Here is an 18,279-nt window from a genome sequence, read left to right on the forward strand (position 1 = left end):
TTCATCCCCTCCAACCTTTTCTATTGCATGTGCTGCTCCTGATGTGCCTCCTCTGTATCAGTGGGACCAAACACGGACTCTGCGATCATTTCATAGAATATCTACGCAGTCCACAATGGCTGTCCTGAACTCCCAGTTCCAGACCTTTTCAACTCTCCTTCTCATTCCCACACTGACCTGTCCATCATTGCCAGGATGGAGCCAAATGCAAACTGGATGAGCAACACCTTACATTCCGTCTGGTAGTCTAGAACCTAATTGCATCAATATTGAGTTTTCCAGTTTTAGGTAACCCTCCCCCACCATCACACACACACACACACACACACACATTTTTCTTGTTTCTCCCTAGCTCTTCCCTTCTCCTTCGGATTCTGATCCCTCAGTCCTCCCCTTTTTGTTCCCCTTTGCACCATCTCCCAGTCCGCCCTCCAGCTCTCTTTGTCCCCTTCCCGCTCCTGGCTCCATCTTCTCACATAGGTTTACCCCCTCCCTCATCTGGTTCCAGCTGTTGTTCACCTCTCACTTCTCCCCTAATGGGCCCTGGTCTTACCTCCTTTATTTATCCAAATCCAGCTCTGATAGCACTTTGTGTCCCTCTTTATCTCCCAGGAACTTTCTGAAAAGACCTTCTTACCTGGGTTGACCACACACAATTTGTACACTGTCTTTGCCTGGATATTAACCCTTGCCTTGCTGTGACTTCCACAACCTCGTCTCTCCACTCTTAGCCCTGATGCAGGCTTTTGACCAAAACACCAACAATTTCTTACCTCCCACTGATATTGCTCAACCCTCTGAATTCTTCCAGCGGATTACTGTTCTGGACTCCAGCATCTGCTGTTTCTGGTGTCTCCTGTTTCTTTTTTTTTCGGTCTAAATGATCGTCATGTATTAAATTGTTGAGGCTACCCAGGACATTATAACCAGATGAACAGACTGCCACACACCTTGTTGTGCACTCACTGTAGTAAGGAGGATATGTTGCATAGTGAGATGCTGCTATCTGCTGGATATGTTTTAGTTTAAGTTGTTATTCGCAATGAGACAAAAACTCCAGATTAAATTAGCTTAAATTTGTGACAGAGAAAGCACGCTTGTGAAGGACAGAATAATCTCTGAGTAATGGTGATTGACAGACCTGGATTGTCCAGCAAATAGCTTCACAGATTTGTTGTGTTTTTAGCTCTTGTTAGAAACAGAAGTAATACAACCACGTCAAGTACCAGCTTTGTGCTGATACCGTTCCTGCAGGTCTATTATTTCCCAGCTTCAAAGTAAGAATACATGAATTTCCTTGATCTATTTAAGAATTTGTTCCTGATTTGTGTCAGCAATCATTACGTTGGAAAATTATTAGGCAACTTTACATGCAATTACTGCAATTAAAATCAGGATTGTGGCCGCATTATTTGGTGAGATCCTGCAATCTCTAGTGATTTGGTTAAATTTTGTGGCTTATATTTCATGCACAGGGACAAATGGGCTCTAGAAATTCTCATAACTTTCTAAAATATATTGGATGGCACTTTCTCTAGGTATCAAAATATTTTTTTCTCAGAATGCTAACAGTGATGATGTAAACAATAATCTCGTCCATACGGATGCGGGGCAGATGAAAATGCAGTCATTTAGCTGAGCCAGTTTAAAAGAAGTGGAAAACACTATGTTACAGACATCAGTTACTTGTATGGAAATTGACTTATTTAGTAATTTTAGGGAAAAAAAAATTTAGATAGAATTCAGGTAAAATCTTCCTAAAATGGATGTGTAAGCAGAGTCTTTGAATTTTTGGAAGGTAGAATAGGATAGATATTTGATAAGAAAGGCACTAAATAATCTTTCCTGCAGTGTGCATCCACCCTTTGCTCTAACCTCCTTTATCTCCCTGCAGCCTTTACATCCACCCATCCTTTCTCTGTCCCATCCTTCCTGAGAATTGCTGCAGGCATCCCTCTCCATTTCTTTCCTTTGGGTCCCTAATTGTCCCCTCTGTAACTTCTCTGCAATCGCTCAAATCCATTTCAAGTCTTGTTTTGCTCTGCGGTCCTGAGTAAAATCTCACGGAAGTATGTTGTTCACATTGAATTGAAACATGGAGTAATTTTTCAAGTGTTTTGGTGGAATCTCAAGTTGCTGATCTGGATGAAGACAGCTCCTGTCCGCACGGATCCCCATAAGGAACACACCAGGAATGGATAGTCTTCCCACAGCACACTGGGAACTTCACCTTGTCAGCTAACCCTCTACTAACGTCTACCCTTTCTGGGCTACACTTCCCTGAGATCAGAAATCTACCCTGATATCTTTACGCTGTCCCTAAAGTGTTCATTTTTAAACCATTAGACATAAAGCTGGATGTTGTGTTGAGAATATTGATGAATAATATTGTGTAAATAGGACAACAACTTCTGCAGTTCACCTGCACGGTTAAAAACGGAATAATTAAGTTACTGGGCCAACTCCTCTAAACGTTTCTCTACCCAGTATTTTGCTGATAAATCCATATAAATGTAGGGTGTCAGATTAAAATAAGTCGGGTTTATTGTCACAAGTACAGTGAGGTACAGTTACAATGAAATCTTGCTTGTAGCAGCATAACAGACAACATATGGAACATAAAGTATACAAGACAGTGAAGAAAAAGACTTTGTAAAATAAGACATAATACAAACATAAACCCCACAAACAGGTAGTGTTCCGTAGCTGGGATAGTATATTGCTGTAATTATCCACTATTAAATATTAAATAAACAAGGCAGAATTAAATTCATATATTCAAGTGGAAATCACTTTATAATGGCACAATGAGGAATAATTATTTCTGAACAAGCTGCTTGACACTAAGAATTGAATGTCACAAGTTTCTCATTCCTTTCTGTTATAGTTATTCTATCATGGATTTATTGAATATGCCTGCAAGAAAATGAATCTCTAGGTTGTGTCTGGTGACATATATGTACTTTGATAATAAATTTTCTTTGAGCTTTAGAATTTAATTTTAATTGCAGGTCTTTTGTACTTTTTTTTGCTTCTTTTATCTGTTTATAAGTAATGCCATTTTTTCTGTTTTAATTCCTTTACATAAACTGTCGTCTCTGCACATCGCAATGAGGAATCTTCACTCTGATTGACTAGAGTCATGTTGATTCTTTACCTACTCATGCACACCACGGATCTCTGGTAGTAGATAGTGTAATGGAGTAAAAACTTGTGGAAAGCAAGTTACTATAAAAGCCCCCGGAAATCTATAAGATTCATAATCAGCCATCCTTATGACTTGGGAGTTGAAATTGGGCAGCTGGCAATGGGGCCTTCCCAACATCAAGCAAAGAGATGATCTCTCCATTTTGGCTCAGAGTTTTGTTTGTAATCTGGTCAGTAAGCAACCAGCATGAAATGATAACTCAAAGGCAGGAAGGTGGGGAGGTTACATTTGACTGGAAAGCAGTTTTACCTTAAAGAAGAGCACCAAACTTTACCATTGATTTTCAGAATGCACAGGAGAGGAACAAATGTGTATGGCTCAAAGTCCATTGTCATCTGTAAAATCAACCGGTTAATTCAAGATGCATCCATGAAATTATTACTTGAAAGTCTTTTGAAATTTTTGGCTTCACTTTCTTATGTCCACAGCTAATTGATAATTATGTGCTCTTTCAGGAAGTCATACAACAATAATAACAAATGGGAGCCAACCAGATAACACAAACACTACTGGTAATGGCTACTGTTTCACATATGAGTAAGGTCATTTGTTGTAATTTTAAGTATTTGGGCAATTTCACTTAATCAGCTCTACTGACGATGCAATGAGGTCCCGGAAGGTTGTTGCCATGTCTCTCTTCCAACAGGCATCTAATTGGCTGGTGATAATGTTTCTTTGATTGCAATTAACTTTTCAGTTTTCTATTTAACTCCTGACCACTCCCCTGCAGGAAACACTATGAGTGTTTATGTGGATGAGCTGACATCAGATGTGTAAAGTTCAAGCAGATTGGTTCATTATGAAAGAAGGTCAAATTTGCTGGTCCCTTCTACTTCAAATGGTCCAAATGCTCAAGTTAAAGTCAGGAGAATGTATACAGTATACAACTTGATCTAGAGTCCATCAAAGATTCCAGTCCATATCATAGCACTTCAGTATCTCAAATGAACCAAATCTGAAAGGTTACAGGGAGAAAGCAGGAGAATGGATTTGGAAGGGGTAATAAATCAGTTATGATTGAATGGCAGAGCAGACGTGTTGAGCCAATTGGCCTAATATTGCTCCTAAATCTGAGGGTCTTATAGTCTAAAACATGCCTACCTCTGAAACTATTGTCCTCATTGTGCAACAGCAGGTGAGTATTTAAGCTCAATGCATCACTGAATCATTTAAAATATTCCAGAATTCAAAGCACAGCTTTAGATTCTTTGCACCTTGCTTAGTCATGTACAGTCTGTGAATGTTTATGTCAATGCTCCATCCCAACCCAACAGCATCCCATTTCTGCAGTCTTAGGAGAAAAGAAACTTCAAAACCAAATGAAATTTCTGCTGCCTCTAACATGCTCCTGACATAGTGGAGTACACTTGGCAATTTCCTGATCTTTCAGCAGTGTGCAATTCTGTTCTGTGAATTTAGTCACTTTAAGAATTGTACTGAGACTGCCTGATTTATGTATCATCCTGACATACAGCGAGAAATGAGCCATCTCTATCTAGATTAGACTCAGAACAGGTTCTGAAGTGAAAAACAGGATTCCATGCATCACAATATTCTACTGTGTGCATATACCAGTGAGGAAGTTGAAAGGCTCTTATTTTTATTTTGCAGAACCGTTTTGCAATGGAGTATGGTCACGCTGGATTAATAAAAATACACCATCATTTCCTGACAGAATCGATGTTGAACTATTGGAAGAATTGCCATCAGATGCATGTCCTTCCGCCTCCTACAACATCAGTAACATTCATTGCGAAGCTGTCAGGTTCCCAAACCAACCAATAAATAAATCAGGGGACATTGTGACTTGTGATTTACAGAAAGGACTTGTATGCCATATTACTAAGGATAGTTTCCCCCTGTGTCTGGACTATAGAATAAGGGTGTGCTGTGAGCTGATACAAACCATGCCTACAACTGCTGCACCTCTAACAACTTCCACAATTGATGAGCCCAAAGTGAGCCAGGTCACAATCGTACCTCCGGAATCATGTTGGTGCAATTCTAACCCACCACGGAAGGTAAGGAAGTTTGACTTGATTCTTGGAACATTGATAATGTATTGGTGTCATTCAGCATGACTAATCAAACTTAGCCACGGTACCAGCCAGCAGGTGGTGTAGTGGTGTTAGCACCGGATTTCGAGGTGAATGGCCCCGGGTTTGAATCTGGTCGGTTCCTTGCACTGCGTGCTTCCGTCTGTGTGGCTTGAGCGTTGCATTACCAATGCGGCCTGTTTAAACAAAACAGACAAAAGCGAAGGAAATGCCATAAAATACCACCTGATGCAACACAAGGCATGAAAAGGAACAACAAAAATGAGTCACGGTAATCATCACCAGTATATACAACACATTTAAGTTGGAAGTTCTCAATCATTGCTGAATTTCCTCATTTTCAAAAATTACATTAAATTACTCTTAACATTTTTGAAAAGTCCCTGCAGAAACTGAATATGTCACCAGGTTCGGACCAAGGTGGAGTGAGAGACACTGAAGTGGGTTGAAACGTAGCCTATACTGCGACGGAAAAGAACAACTAAGAATAAAATGAATACCGCTAGTCTTCAGAGTCAGTTGACTCAACAGTCCAGTTTCTCAGGCAAGGCTGAATGCAAGCAGGCAATGAAGCATTGCAGTGTCCAAGTCTCGACAAATACTATGACGGAATGAGTGGAGTTAAATACCATCACAATGAAATAATAATTAGCTGACATGTGCATATTCACAAGCGCAATTGCCATATCTACTGTGCTGCTGAATCTGTGGTTGTGACAGGGACCCCCCCTCTCTAGGCGCAGCCCCTGAGGCACCACAGACCTGTATCCACTGGAAGTCCAAATGAGTGACTTATCTAAGATGTCCTTCAGTGATGCTGGTAGACAAGTGCCATGGTGTGCATTGCCAATATCGGAGCCTAAGACTTCCATGTAGAGACAGAAACGAGCTTATACAGAGGTAGCTCGATCAAGTGACACTATGAGACGAATCATTCTCAAAATGAGGACTCTCTGATTGGAGCTCATCGAGCACCTGCTTCAAGAATAAAACTAACATAGAATCTCCGAGCCTATCAAAGTAAACTTTACAAACTTAAGCAGAAAGCACCAGGAAACGGCATTACAAAGAGCGAGTCACTCGAGAAAAAGACAAGAAGCTTTAAAACCATAATAACTGTTAAGCAACAATTAACCAACTTAGGTGCTCTAAAAACCTCAGAGACCAAATGCTGTCTGATGCCCTGCACAGGCCGGAAGAAGTCAGTACAGGACACCCCTCCCTATAAGCTGGCACTTGATGGTCCTGGAAGGCTTGAAAACTCAAGATCTATGGAAGGCTCGGGAGACCTGGGGAACTTGAGAGGGAGGCATGGGGAATTAGAGAGGCAGGGAGACTCGGGGATCCAGAGAGACTGAGAGACCTGGGAACCCCAACAGACAGAGAGACCAGGGAACCTCGAGTGAGATCAAGAAACCTCAGGCGGGGCCGAGAGGGTGGCTTGGGAGTCCTCGAGATGGGGAGGACATTGAAAAACTCTGCTAGCGATGGTGGTGGAGGCAGTTTCAATAGGGTCTTTTAAGAGACTCTTAGACAGGTAGATGGAACTTAGAAAAATAGAGGACCATGCGGTAGGGAAATTCTAGGCAGTTTCTAGAGTAGGTTACATAGTTGGCACAACATTGTGGGCCTGTAATGTGCTGTAGATGTCTATATTCTATGGAATCCAATAGATTCCCAAACTGGTGCACGGACAGAGAATCTGTACAGCTCTGGGGAAATCCAAATCTTCTGAATTCATGTGGAACTATAGCTTTTCTGCCCATGATGCAGAACTCCTGCAGTGCTGCCTCCACAAGGCTCCGTTAATGTACACTGATATTTTTACGTAGCACTCTGCAGGTGTTAATCTGAAACTTAGCTGTAATACGTAGAGAACATGGCATGTCTTCCTAACCTTGGTCCTGGTCCTCTGTATTCATTACCCTTATCATTAGAGAAAAATATACTTTTTAATTTCCCATTAAAGCGGGGGTTCTCAATTTGGTGTCCACGATCCCCTTGGTTAATGTTAGGGGTCTATGAAATAAAGAAGGTTGGGAACCCCTGCATTAAAGTATCCATGTGTCAATGTTGTAGCAATCAAATAATCAGTCACTTATAACATGTTCAAAATGCTGGAGGAACTCAGCAGGCCAGGCAGTATCTATGGAAAAGAGTACAGTTGACTTTTCAGGCCTAGACCCTTCTGCAGGACTGGAGAAAAATAGATGAGGGGTTGGAGTTAAAAAATGGGGGCTGGGGGGTTGGAAGGGAGAAACACAAGGTGATAATAGAATCTCCTCCACCAATCCCCATCTACGTTTCCCTCTCTCACCTTATCTCCTCACTGACCCATTGCCTCCCTCTTTTCTTTCTTCCATGGCCTTCTCTCCTCTTCTATTAGATTCCCCCTTCTCCAATCCCGCATCTCTTTCACCAATCAACTTCCCAGCTCTTTACTTCACCCCGTCCCCCTCCCAGTTTCACCTATCGCTTTGTGTTTTTTCCCTCCTCTCCTCCCACCTTTTAATTCTGTCTCCTATCTTTTTTCTCCAGTCCTGCTGAAGGGTGTCAGCCCAAAACGTCGACTGTATTCTTTTCCATAGATGCTGCCTGGCCTGCTGAGTTGCTCCAGCATTTTTTGTTTGTTACTGGGATTTCCAGCATCTGGAGATTTTTTCTTCTTAATCATTCATTGGTAATTCTATACCTCTTACTCAAAAGGACTATTGTTGCCAAGGCAGATTCTAGCTATCAGATTTGTTGTCCTTTGTTTTCTCATAACAATTAAAATGTCATCTTTACAGTGCCCCTAAATGTTAGACATTGATTTGCTGTCTAAGTACACAACATTGTGGATGCTTGATTATATTTAGATTTTAAAGAGGATGACAGGATATGAGGCTAGTGCAGGAAAGTGGTGCAAAAGTATGAGATCAATTATATGATTACTGAATAGCCTTTCTTTCCTACCCCTCCACTCTTCTTCTGTTCCGTACTCTGGCCTTTTACCTCTTCACACTTGCCTGTCACTTACCCCTGTGTCCCATCCTCCTTCCCTTTCTCCTATGGTCCACTCTCCTCTCCTATCTGATTCCTTCTTCTCCAAGCCTTGACCTTTCCCACCCGCTTGGCTTCACCTATCACCTTCTAGCTATCCTGCTTCTCCTCCTATTACCTTTTTATTCTGGAATCTTCCCCCTTCCTTCCCAGTCCTGATGAAGGGTCCTGGCCCGAAACATCGACTGTTTATTCATTTCCATGGATGCTGCCTGACCTGTTGAGTTCCTCCAGCATCTTGGGTGTGTTGGTCTAGATTTCCAGCATCTGCAGACTTTATTGTGTTTACAACTGTTTCCACATTACATTCTTGGATTGTTTTTCTTGCATCATCTTGGTTCAGCAGCACATTGCACCTGTAAAGCAACATTCGTGATTGAATGAGGGAAATAATCAGATTTAAATGCAAGCAACACACACAAAATGTCGGAGTAACTTAGAAGGCCAGGCAGCATCTCCAGAAAAGAGCAAACAGTTAATGTTTCAGGCCAAGACTCTTCATCAGGACCGGAAAAACAGATGAGAAGTTAGAGCAAGAAGGTGGGGGGGGGGAGGGGAGGAAAAAGTACAAGGTTCTGCATTCCCCAAGATTCCCAAGACCTTCCAATCCAGATATTAACTCAACAAGTTTTACTTATTTTATAAATACTATTTTTTCTAGTGCTTGGACTCGTGGAATGAAAACTGCACAAAAGTTACTTGTATTGAAGGAAATCGGTATGAAAGGATTCCTATTGTCTGTCCAAAGCGAGATAAACCGACATGTAAAAATGGTATCGAGCCTGTGAAAGTTAGCAGTGAAGATGGATGTTGTGAAGAATGGGAATGTAACTGTAAGTATCCCTGATCAGTTCAAATTGATGCCACATTGAAATTGCCTTCAGTACTGGGGAGGGCTCTCAGCTTTGGTTGGGCAATAAAGCAGATGTTAATGGGTTGTCATCTATGCTGCACCAATTTTATTTTGTTGGAACTTGCAAGGTGTTAGTGAGGAGTAAATGATCCCATCCTGCCTGTTTTGCAATCCCGCCGCATTCCCTGCAAGGTGGAAGATCCACCCCCTGGCACTGATGACTTTTTTTGATATATTGTTCTCATTCATTTTTAGGTGAATGTCTAGTATGGGGAGATCCACATTATCAGACATTTGGTGGTGCGAGATATGACTTCTTTGAAAATTGCACATATACACTTGTGGAAGAAATAGTTCCAAAGTACAATTTGTCGATCCTGTTGGATAATTATTTTTGTCTCTCCTTTGTAAAAAACTCTTGTCCAAGGGGCCTAATTATCTATTACAAAGAAAATGTTGTCCGTATTTCAACTGGGGTCAAATATTTGGTGAGTTCCTCTGTACATACTGTATGTGTTGCTTATGTTCTAAGTTAGAAACATGAAGACAAGTGTGGGCAATTTGGTTCCTCTATCTTGATCCAAACCCAAGCATATCAAAGCTGATCTGTTAACTAACTTAATTTATCCACATTTCCCTCACCTCCCTCAAATCAATACTTGTAGTTAATAAAACTCCATCAACTTTGGAATAAGACTTCATGACTGATTTCACATCAATAGCCAATTAGATGGTCCAAACTTTTATCACATTCTATGTGCAAATATATTTTCTAAACTCACTCCTGAAAAGTCTGACTTGATTTTTCTACCGACACTAGACACTCCATCTGTCTGATTGGGAACAGAACAGTGAAATTTATGTAATTACTTGTCATAATTTAGCCTCCTGGAGTCTAAGTATCAATTTGATAAATATATAATGCGTCAATGTATCTTTCCGAATCCCAAGTGACTGGAAATGCTCACAGTGCTCCAGATGTGGTCTAGCCAAGGCATAGTGTTCATTTTTAAAATTCCTTTTTTTTGGGATGTGGTCATTGTTGTAGCTCTTCTCAACACTGGCAAACTTAGCCTCCACATGGAGAGAAACTTGCTTACTTATGTTCATTTTGGGTTCCACTTGGTTCACTGAGCTTCAGACCATATTATGACCTCAGCCCACAGATGAGGTGAGAGTGAGTGACTTTAATGTTTGGGTGGCCCAGACAAATTGATAGAAAAAATTATGTCAAGAACTGAGAATCTACTTGAGGATGACTTCTTTATGAATCCTCATAATTTTTCGACCATTTGCAAGGCATAGTGAAGGATATATACTGCTCCAACAGTATATAAAATCAACAGGACATTGTCCTGTTGGTACCCAATACACCGCCTTTACTATTCACAACACCAGGCAGTGTGTACCATGTACAAATGTACAGAAGTAACTTCCCAAAATCCATCCCAAACCTGTACCCAGCCATGATGGCTATGCTGTTAAATATAAGTTTCCTCCGAGTTGCACATCGTCAATACTTGAAATAGATCTCTGTTACTTCATTGTCAAAGTCCTGAAACATGCTTCTACCCAACATTGAGCAAACACCTTTGGCCCATGAAACACAGCAGCTCATTAAGATTATTGCCACCTTCTTGATAACCAAAGTTCATCTTACCTTGCAGATTAATGTAAAATATCAAATGTGATTCACCTGCCTTGAAATTTATATACTAAAGCTGGCACAGTAGCGTTGTGGTTAGCATAACACTTTACAGTGACAGTGACTCAGGTGCAATCCCCATCGCCGCTTGTGAGGAGTTTGGAGGTTCTCTGCGCGGGTTTCCTCCGGGTGCTCCGGTTTCTTCCCACAGAACAAAGATGTACTCGTTGGTAGGTTAATTGGTCATTGTAAATTTCCTATGCTTAGGCTAGGGTTAAACCGGCAGTTGCTGGGCAACAGAGTCGAAGGTCCAGAAGGGCCTATTCCACACTATATCTCAATAAATAAGTAAATATTCTAATCATAACCATATAATTTTTGAGCACATTACCTCCAGAGCTGTTTTATAAACTGTTTAAAGTGGCCAATGTAATAATCTTCTTGTCAGAAGTGATTTTGTAGTGGATATTAATTGTATAACATGTCACTAATAGATATATAAAACGTACAATAGCCCTTGGGATAGATTTTGACTTATTATATTTTTCTTTTTACAGTTAACAGTTGACGGATATAATGTGAGCCTTCCCTATTCTTCAAAAACATTGCACATTACTGAACTGGACACCAACACACACATTTATATTCCTGACATTCGAACAACAATTATTGCTTTCCGCTTTGGCTTCGAGATCACAGTGCCTGAAAAATACTTCTTAAATAACACCAGAGGCCAATGTGGTATGGACTCTAAGACTGTATATAGTCATATAAAATTATGAATTGCAATATTAATTTTGGTAGTGATTTGGATTTTGTTTAGAACTTAAAGCACTTCTTCCTATTTTAGGATCTTGCTCCTCGAACAAATGCATGAGAAAAAATGGCAAGGTTGAGTCTTTGGACTGTTGTAGTGAAACTGCATATGATTGGATAGTTTATGATCCCAGTAAACCTCACTGTCAATCAGCTCCTACTGATGTGCCTTGCACTTCAGCTCCTCCTAAAAAACCATGCAAAAATAAGAGTTCAATCTGTGACATCATTCGAGAAGAGTAAGTATCTGGACTCATGCCATTTATTTTCTTTCAGAATAAGTGACTATGATGATGCATGTCATCTACATTTTCTCTCTGTTCCTCTCTCTACCTACCTAGAGATCAGTGAGTATAATTCTAAGTCACAGGCAACAGTATAGTATCTACATTGCTGAGCTGAAGGAATGTTGCATTTCGGATAAGACTTTTCTCTTATTTTCACTCATTCATGCCATGCATTCAGCTGCTTTGATACTAGGACTTAGAATTTTTTTTACCCAAGGCCTTGCATCTTTCAATCTCTTCTTTAGAAGTTACTTACAAGTTACTACTTTAATCTTTTTAGTTATCTGTTTTTAAGTTATCTCCTGTTGCTCAGAATAATTTTATTTGGTAAAATCCTTGTGAAGTATTACAAGATACTAACTGTAATTGTGGTATATAATTGCAGGATGTTATTGTAGTTTGCTACAAATGGGTATTATTCCTATTGCCTATGCAGCGTAGGTCCCTAATAGCTGTTGTCAAATTGGGTTCAAAGGTTCATTTTATTATCAAAGTACAACTGAGATTTGTCTTCTCCAGATAGCCATAAAATAAGGAAAAAAACTTATGTCATTGAAAGAAAGACATCAATCCCTCCCACATGAAAAGAAACAAAAACTTGTAAACGCCAGCCCCTACCACTCCACCCCTCCCTTGCACAAACTAACAGATCACCTACATGGAGAAACAATAACAAACCCCAAAGTCCCAACCCAACCCACCAATCGGCAACAAGAAAGAATGGGCAAGAGCACGAAATAAAAACGTAGAACTATATAGAAGAAAATATAGAAGAGGCCATATGAATCACAGTCCAATCCACAAATCTCAGAATTTTGATAACACCTCCAAGAGCATTGGGACCCAGCTCCGAGGGCAGAGACTCGAACCCAGCAGCTTCTTGGAGAACCACTCGGTCTCCTCTGCGTTTGCCTCTACTGAGCTGCTTTTAAAACCTTCAGCAAAGATGTAAATCTGAAGCTGCCACTACATACAGCTGCCCCTGGCTCTATGACTAAACTCCTCTTCACTGTGCAACCCCTGGAGATTTGTATTACCACCTCTAACAGTCGGCATGGTGCCTCCGATTTGCTTTATCTTGTGGAACAAGTGAACGGTCACTGGGGTTCGAGTTGAGGTCCTAAGCTCATCTATATACCACAAATAAGGCAATTTGGCCAATTTCCTCATGCATGTGAAGAGTTCATTGTACCCGAAACCCTCCTGGCGCAGAAATTGATGCAATTTTTGAGCTAAGTCTTTAGAAATATGCAAGCTGTGAAACAAATTAGTCATAGTAGTAATAGTCATACTTTATTAATCCCGGGGGAAATTGGTTTTTGTTACAGTTGCTCCATAAATAATAAATAGTAATAGAACCATAAATAGTTAAATAGTAATATGTAAATTATGCCAGTAAATTATGAAATAAGTCCAGGACCAGCCTATTGGCTCAGGATGTCTGACCCTTCAAGGGAGGAGCTGTAAAGTTTGATGGCCACAGGCAGGAATGACTTCCTATGATGCTCAGCGCTGCATCTCGGTGGAATGAGTCTCTGGCTGAATGTACTCCTGTGCCCACCCAGTACATTATGTAGTGGATGGGAGACATTGACCAAGATGGCATGCGACTTAGACAGCATCCTCTTTTCAGACACCACCGTGAGAGAGTCCAGTTCCATCCCCACAACATCACTGGCTTTACGAATGAGTTTGTTGATTCTGTTGGTGTCTGCCACCTTCAGCCTGCTGCCCCAGCACACAACAGCAAACATGATAGCACTGGCCACCACAGACTCGTAGAACATCCTCAGCATTGTCCGGCAGATGTTAAAGGACCTCAGTCTCCTCAGGAAATAGAGACGGCTCTGGCCCTTCTTGTAGACAGCCTCAGTGTTCTTTGAGCAGTCCAGTTTATTGTCAATTCATATCCCCAGGTATTTGTAATCCTCCACCATGTCCACACTGACCCCCTGGATGGAAACAGGTAATTAATAGGTAGATTATCAAAAATCTGCTAAAAAACTGCATATAGCTTATAAATCTGAGATAAATCTAGAAACATATTTCAATCTAATTTATAGGCTGAGCAAATTATAGATCAGTAACATATAGCCAAAGAACTAAATACATAAATTAAAATTGCTATCAATTTAAAAAAATCTCAATGTTCAAGACTGTATATCCTAAATTGATTAACTTAAGCTAAGCATTTTAGGAACAGCTTCTTCCCCTCTGCCATCAGATTTCTGAATGGCCTATGAACACTACCTCAGTACTTCCTCTCTTTTCACAAAACTTGATTTTTAAAATATTTATTTCCTATTGTAACTATGGTAGTTTTTTTAATGTATTGCACAGTACTGCTGCTGTAAAACAACAAATTTCATGACGTATATAATTTTAATTGATGGGGTTTGAGGACTGCACTCTGTAGATCATAGTATGATGTGTTTATGGTTTCTGGTTGCTGCTTCTCGTTGCCATTTCCTGTGACATTGATTAGCTCTGCGGCCTGCGGTCAACGAACAACACAATGCTTGATTGAACTGAACTGAGTTAAACATTCCTTGAATTTTTCGTTGACTTTTCCGTTGTTTTATATTCTGTGTTTATCGTATGGTGTGTTTTTGCTGTTTGCACCATTTGTTCTTTTTTTTTGTGCATTGTTTTTCTTTGAACGGATTTCATGGTTTTCTTTGTTTCGTGGCGGTCTGTGAGAAGAGAAATCTCAGGGTCGTATACTGCAGGCATACTTTGACAATAAATGTACTTTGAATCTTTGTCAGTGATAATACATCTGATTTTGATACGAAATGATTGTGATTTTATTGGATTTTCAGAACACATTTTTTAAAAATCATTATTTAGGCCCTTTGAAAAATGCAGAAGCAAGATCAGCCTTGATGATTTTGTGGAGTCCTGTACCTTTGACGATTGTACTATGAATTCCACCGCTGATTGCAGCAGCCTGTATGCTGCAGCTTTGGCCTGTGCGGAAAATGGTGTGTGTGTGGACTGGAGAAATTCTACAAATGGAATGTGCAGTGAGTATCACAGCTCAGATACTTCAAAACACACATGTATAGATACAGAGGATACACAACAAAATACAAAAGCAGTGTCTCAAACTAAATTGATTTATAATGGAAATGATAACATAGCTGTTATTGAGTTTTTGTGAAGATATATGGTTTGGAATTTCTAGAGAAGTGGTGAAGAAGATATTAATATGAACAAAACTGTTAAGAGTAGATGACTAGTTGTGGTTACATAATCTCCACAAGTATCTTGAGATGAAACTTAAAAATAAAGCTGTTAGGACATTGTAAAAGTGGATAGCTTGCTTTGTAACTCCATTTCATGAGACCTAATAGATCTTCTGCAGGTATTTTTCTATGCAGAAACACATGGCTCTCAAATGGTCATAATACTCAAGAACATAGTTTCTGTAACAGGGTAATAGATATAACAGCATTGCAAAATTACCCACTTGAATTATTTTCAAAATACTTGCGTGCATTCTCCTCAATCTGCTCCATTAGCTGAGTTGTATCATGGTCGGCTGGTGGCGCAGTGAGATCAACGCCGGGCTCGAGAACAGAGTTTCCTGAGTTCGATCCGGTGACAGACCGCTTCCGAGCGTGCTCTCCGTCCGTGCCGGGTTGATGCCGAGCTCGCAACACGACCTTATAAAAAAAAACACTGCCGCCTTCAGTTTAAATTCCCACACGGAATATTGTGGAGGATCAAATACCCATACCCATATGATGATCTGCTATTCTCTGCCAAAATATTTTTGTGATTTGCAACATTATCCAGTGTTCACTTCAAACATACAGTTGGTTCTGGTGGATCAGGCTTGGGGCTTGCATAATTCCTGAATACAGCCACTCAAATATATCAGGTACAGTTATTCTACTGAGAGTGATTCCTTTGAATGACCAAGAATTAGACGCTAAGAATTGCATGGAAATTTGACCGCTCCAACCCTGCAGTTTTTTGGTAGCTTTACCATGACCTGTTAATGTTGGGGCGGCATGGTAATGTAGTGGTTAGCACAGAGCTTTACAGTGCAAGTGACCCGTGTTCAATTCCCTCTGCTGTCTGTAAAGAGCTTGTACGTTCTCACCGTGAACACCTGGGTTTCCTCTGGGTGCTTCAGTTTCCTCTCACAGTCCAAAAGACGAACCGATTGGTAGCATTGTAAATTATCCCATGATTAGGATGGGCTTAAATCGGAGGATTGCTAGGTGGCCCTGGCTTGAAGGGCCAGAAGGGCCTATTCTGCGCTGTCACAACAAACAAACAAACAAATAAATAAATAAACAGCTATTGCAGCTCTTTAGTCCGCATCTTGTGTGCTCCATAACGACCCAGCCTTGCTAAAGTTGGTATCCTGTTTAATGACATCTTTAGAAATGAATCAGTTACAATTAATACGAGTACTATGTTAAACACTCTGATGGTCACAGGCTTCCTTTCTTATTACAGGAAAGACGATCATTATTTGTCTGCCTAAGTCCATGTTGCTTCTCAACAATGAAATCCAGTTTTCTCCCCGCTTATTTCCTCCCTGTTGCCCTGCTACTTATTCTCTCAGTTGCCCATCAATTCTCTTTGATTCTCTTACCAGTTACCTACACTAGGAGTATTTAACAGCAGTCAGTTAACCCAACAGTACACTGTAGAGATGTGAGAAAACATGAGCACCTAAGGGAGCCCATGCAATTACACAGGGAGAAAATGCAAACTTGGTGGTCAGGATTGAACCCATTATGAACTGGCAGGTCAGTGTGCTGCAATCTGATCCTAGTGCTAGCCAGCAACTTTAATCATACTTATTTCAAAATGCGGAATATTCCAATATCATTAATTTCTATTCTTTCAAGCTATCTGATCCTGATTCATCCTCCAGGGAAAACCATTTAAAAAATAACTAGTGTAACAAAAGTGAAAGCTTTTATTGGACCAACAGAAATAGCTCTAGGAATGTTTTATTCCTTTGGGACTTGATACTCAGAATCTATTTATCTACACTTAATTGAGGATCCATATTGTCTGGGAACCTGTTTTGTAAAATCATTCATTAAAGATTTTACATCCTATCTGGGACAAAAGTGGTGAAAGTGAGATTCTAAATTTGTGGAAGATGAAAATTTGGATTTTATTTTATTTTTGTGGACCAGCATATATTTACTCATCACTCACTGCCTTCTTGAACAACTACAGACCTTGAAGTGTGGGTATATTACAATGATGTTAGGGAGCGAGTTCCTGGATTTTGACCCAATGACACTGAAGGAATGGTGATATCTTTTTGAAGCCAGGATGTTCTATGGCCTGGAAGGCAACTTCCAGGTTGCAGTGTTCCCCTGCTTTTGTCTTTGTAGCTGACAGTGGGTTTGGAAAATGCTGTCTCAGCACTCTTGGTGAACTATTACAGAGCATCCAAATTGCTGCTAGATTTTTGCCAACATGACATATTATATTTATATTATACATATAATGTTAATACTTAAATTTCTTTATACCTCGTCACTGTCCAAATTTGCATATTTGTACTAATGCAGTTTTCTTTACTACTTAAGACTACACCTGTGAGCAGGGTTTAGTGTACAAGCCATGTGCAACCAAGGCCGATGACCAATGTGAAAATAAGTAAGTATGTTATTAATGTATTCCAACCTAAAATTCTCCTCTCAGTTATTCTTGGAAGTTAACTGCCAAGAACCAATCCATTTCTGACATAATAATGTTCAATTAAGACCTTGTCTTGAGTCTCTGGACTATTAAATCATAGACTCTGTTCCTTGTTCCAGTAAGGTGAAAATTGGAGAGGCGCTCAGCAAAATTGAGGAAGGCTGTTTTTGTCCAGACGGTTTGATTCGTTCCAAAGGCAAATTCAAATGTGTTCCCTCTTGTGAAGGTAGGTTTATTTAATTTTCATTCTCAATTGGATCACCACAGTCTTTGTTCAAATCATTAGGTACAGAGGAGATATCAAGGGTAAGTGTTTTACGCGGAGAGTGGTGAGTGCATGGAATGGGCTGCCGGCGGCGGTGGTGCAGGCAGAAACGAAAGGGTATTTTAAGAGGCTCCTGGATAAGTACATGGAGCTTAGAAAAATAGAGGGCTATGGGTAAGCCTAGGTAGTTCTAAGCCTAAGGTAAGAACATGTTCGGCACAGCTTTGTGGGCCGAAGGGCCTGTATTATGCTGTAGGCTATCTATATTCTATGTTCCATGCTTCTAACATCTTGTGCAGGAACTAAAAAAAGGCAAATTTTCAGAGGGATGCACATGCCCTTTAAGTTATAAAGTGAGAATTTGTACATTCTTTCATTATCACTGCACCTTTTCAGATAATTATTGAAAACACCCCATCCCTCT

At 40.3% G+C, this 18,279-nt stretch overlaps 1 protein-coding gene across 1 annotated transcript in view; it reads left to right on the plus strand.

Annotated features, from left to right (window-relative positions):
- LOC140187005 (mucin-6-like) overlaps positions 1–17,552 on the plus strand; it is a 165,739-nt gene extending 148,187 nt beyond the window's left edge. The window contains exons 31-37 of the mRNA XM_072241866.1: positions 4,820–5,229; positions 8,969–9,140; positions 9,416–9,648; positions 11,363–11,546; positions 11,656–11,860; positions 14,759–14,934; positions 17,479–17,552. Coding sequence (XP_072097967.1) covers positions 4,820–5,229; positions 8,969–9,140; positions 9,416–9,648; positions 11,363–11,546; positions 11,656–11,860; positions 14,759–14,934; positions 17,479–17,552 — 1,454 coding nt within the window. The remainder of the gene's footprint in view (positions 1–4,819; positions 5,230–8,968; positions 9,141–9,415; positions 9,649–11,362; positions 11,547–11,655; positions 11,861–14,758; positions 14,935–17,478) is intronic.
- Positions 17,553–18,279: the final 727 nt, after the last annotated feature.

Source organism: Mobula birostris, chromosome 23 (genome assembly GCF_030028105.1).
Source record: "Mobula birostris isolate sMobBir1 chromosome 23, sMobBir1.hap1, whole genome shotgun sequence".
NCBI lineage: Eukaryota > Metazoa > Chordata > Chondrichthyes > Myliobatiformes > Myliobatidae > Mobula > Mobula birostris.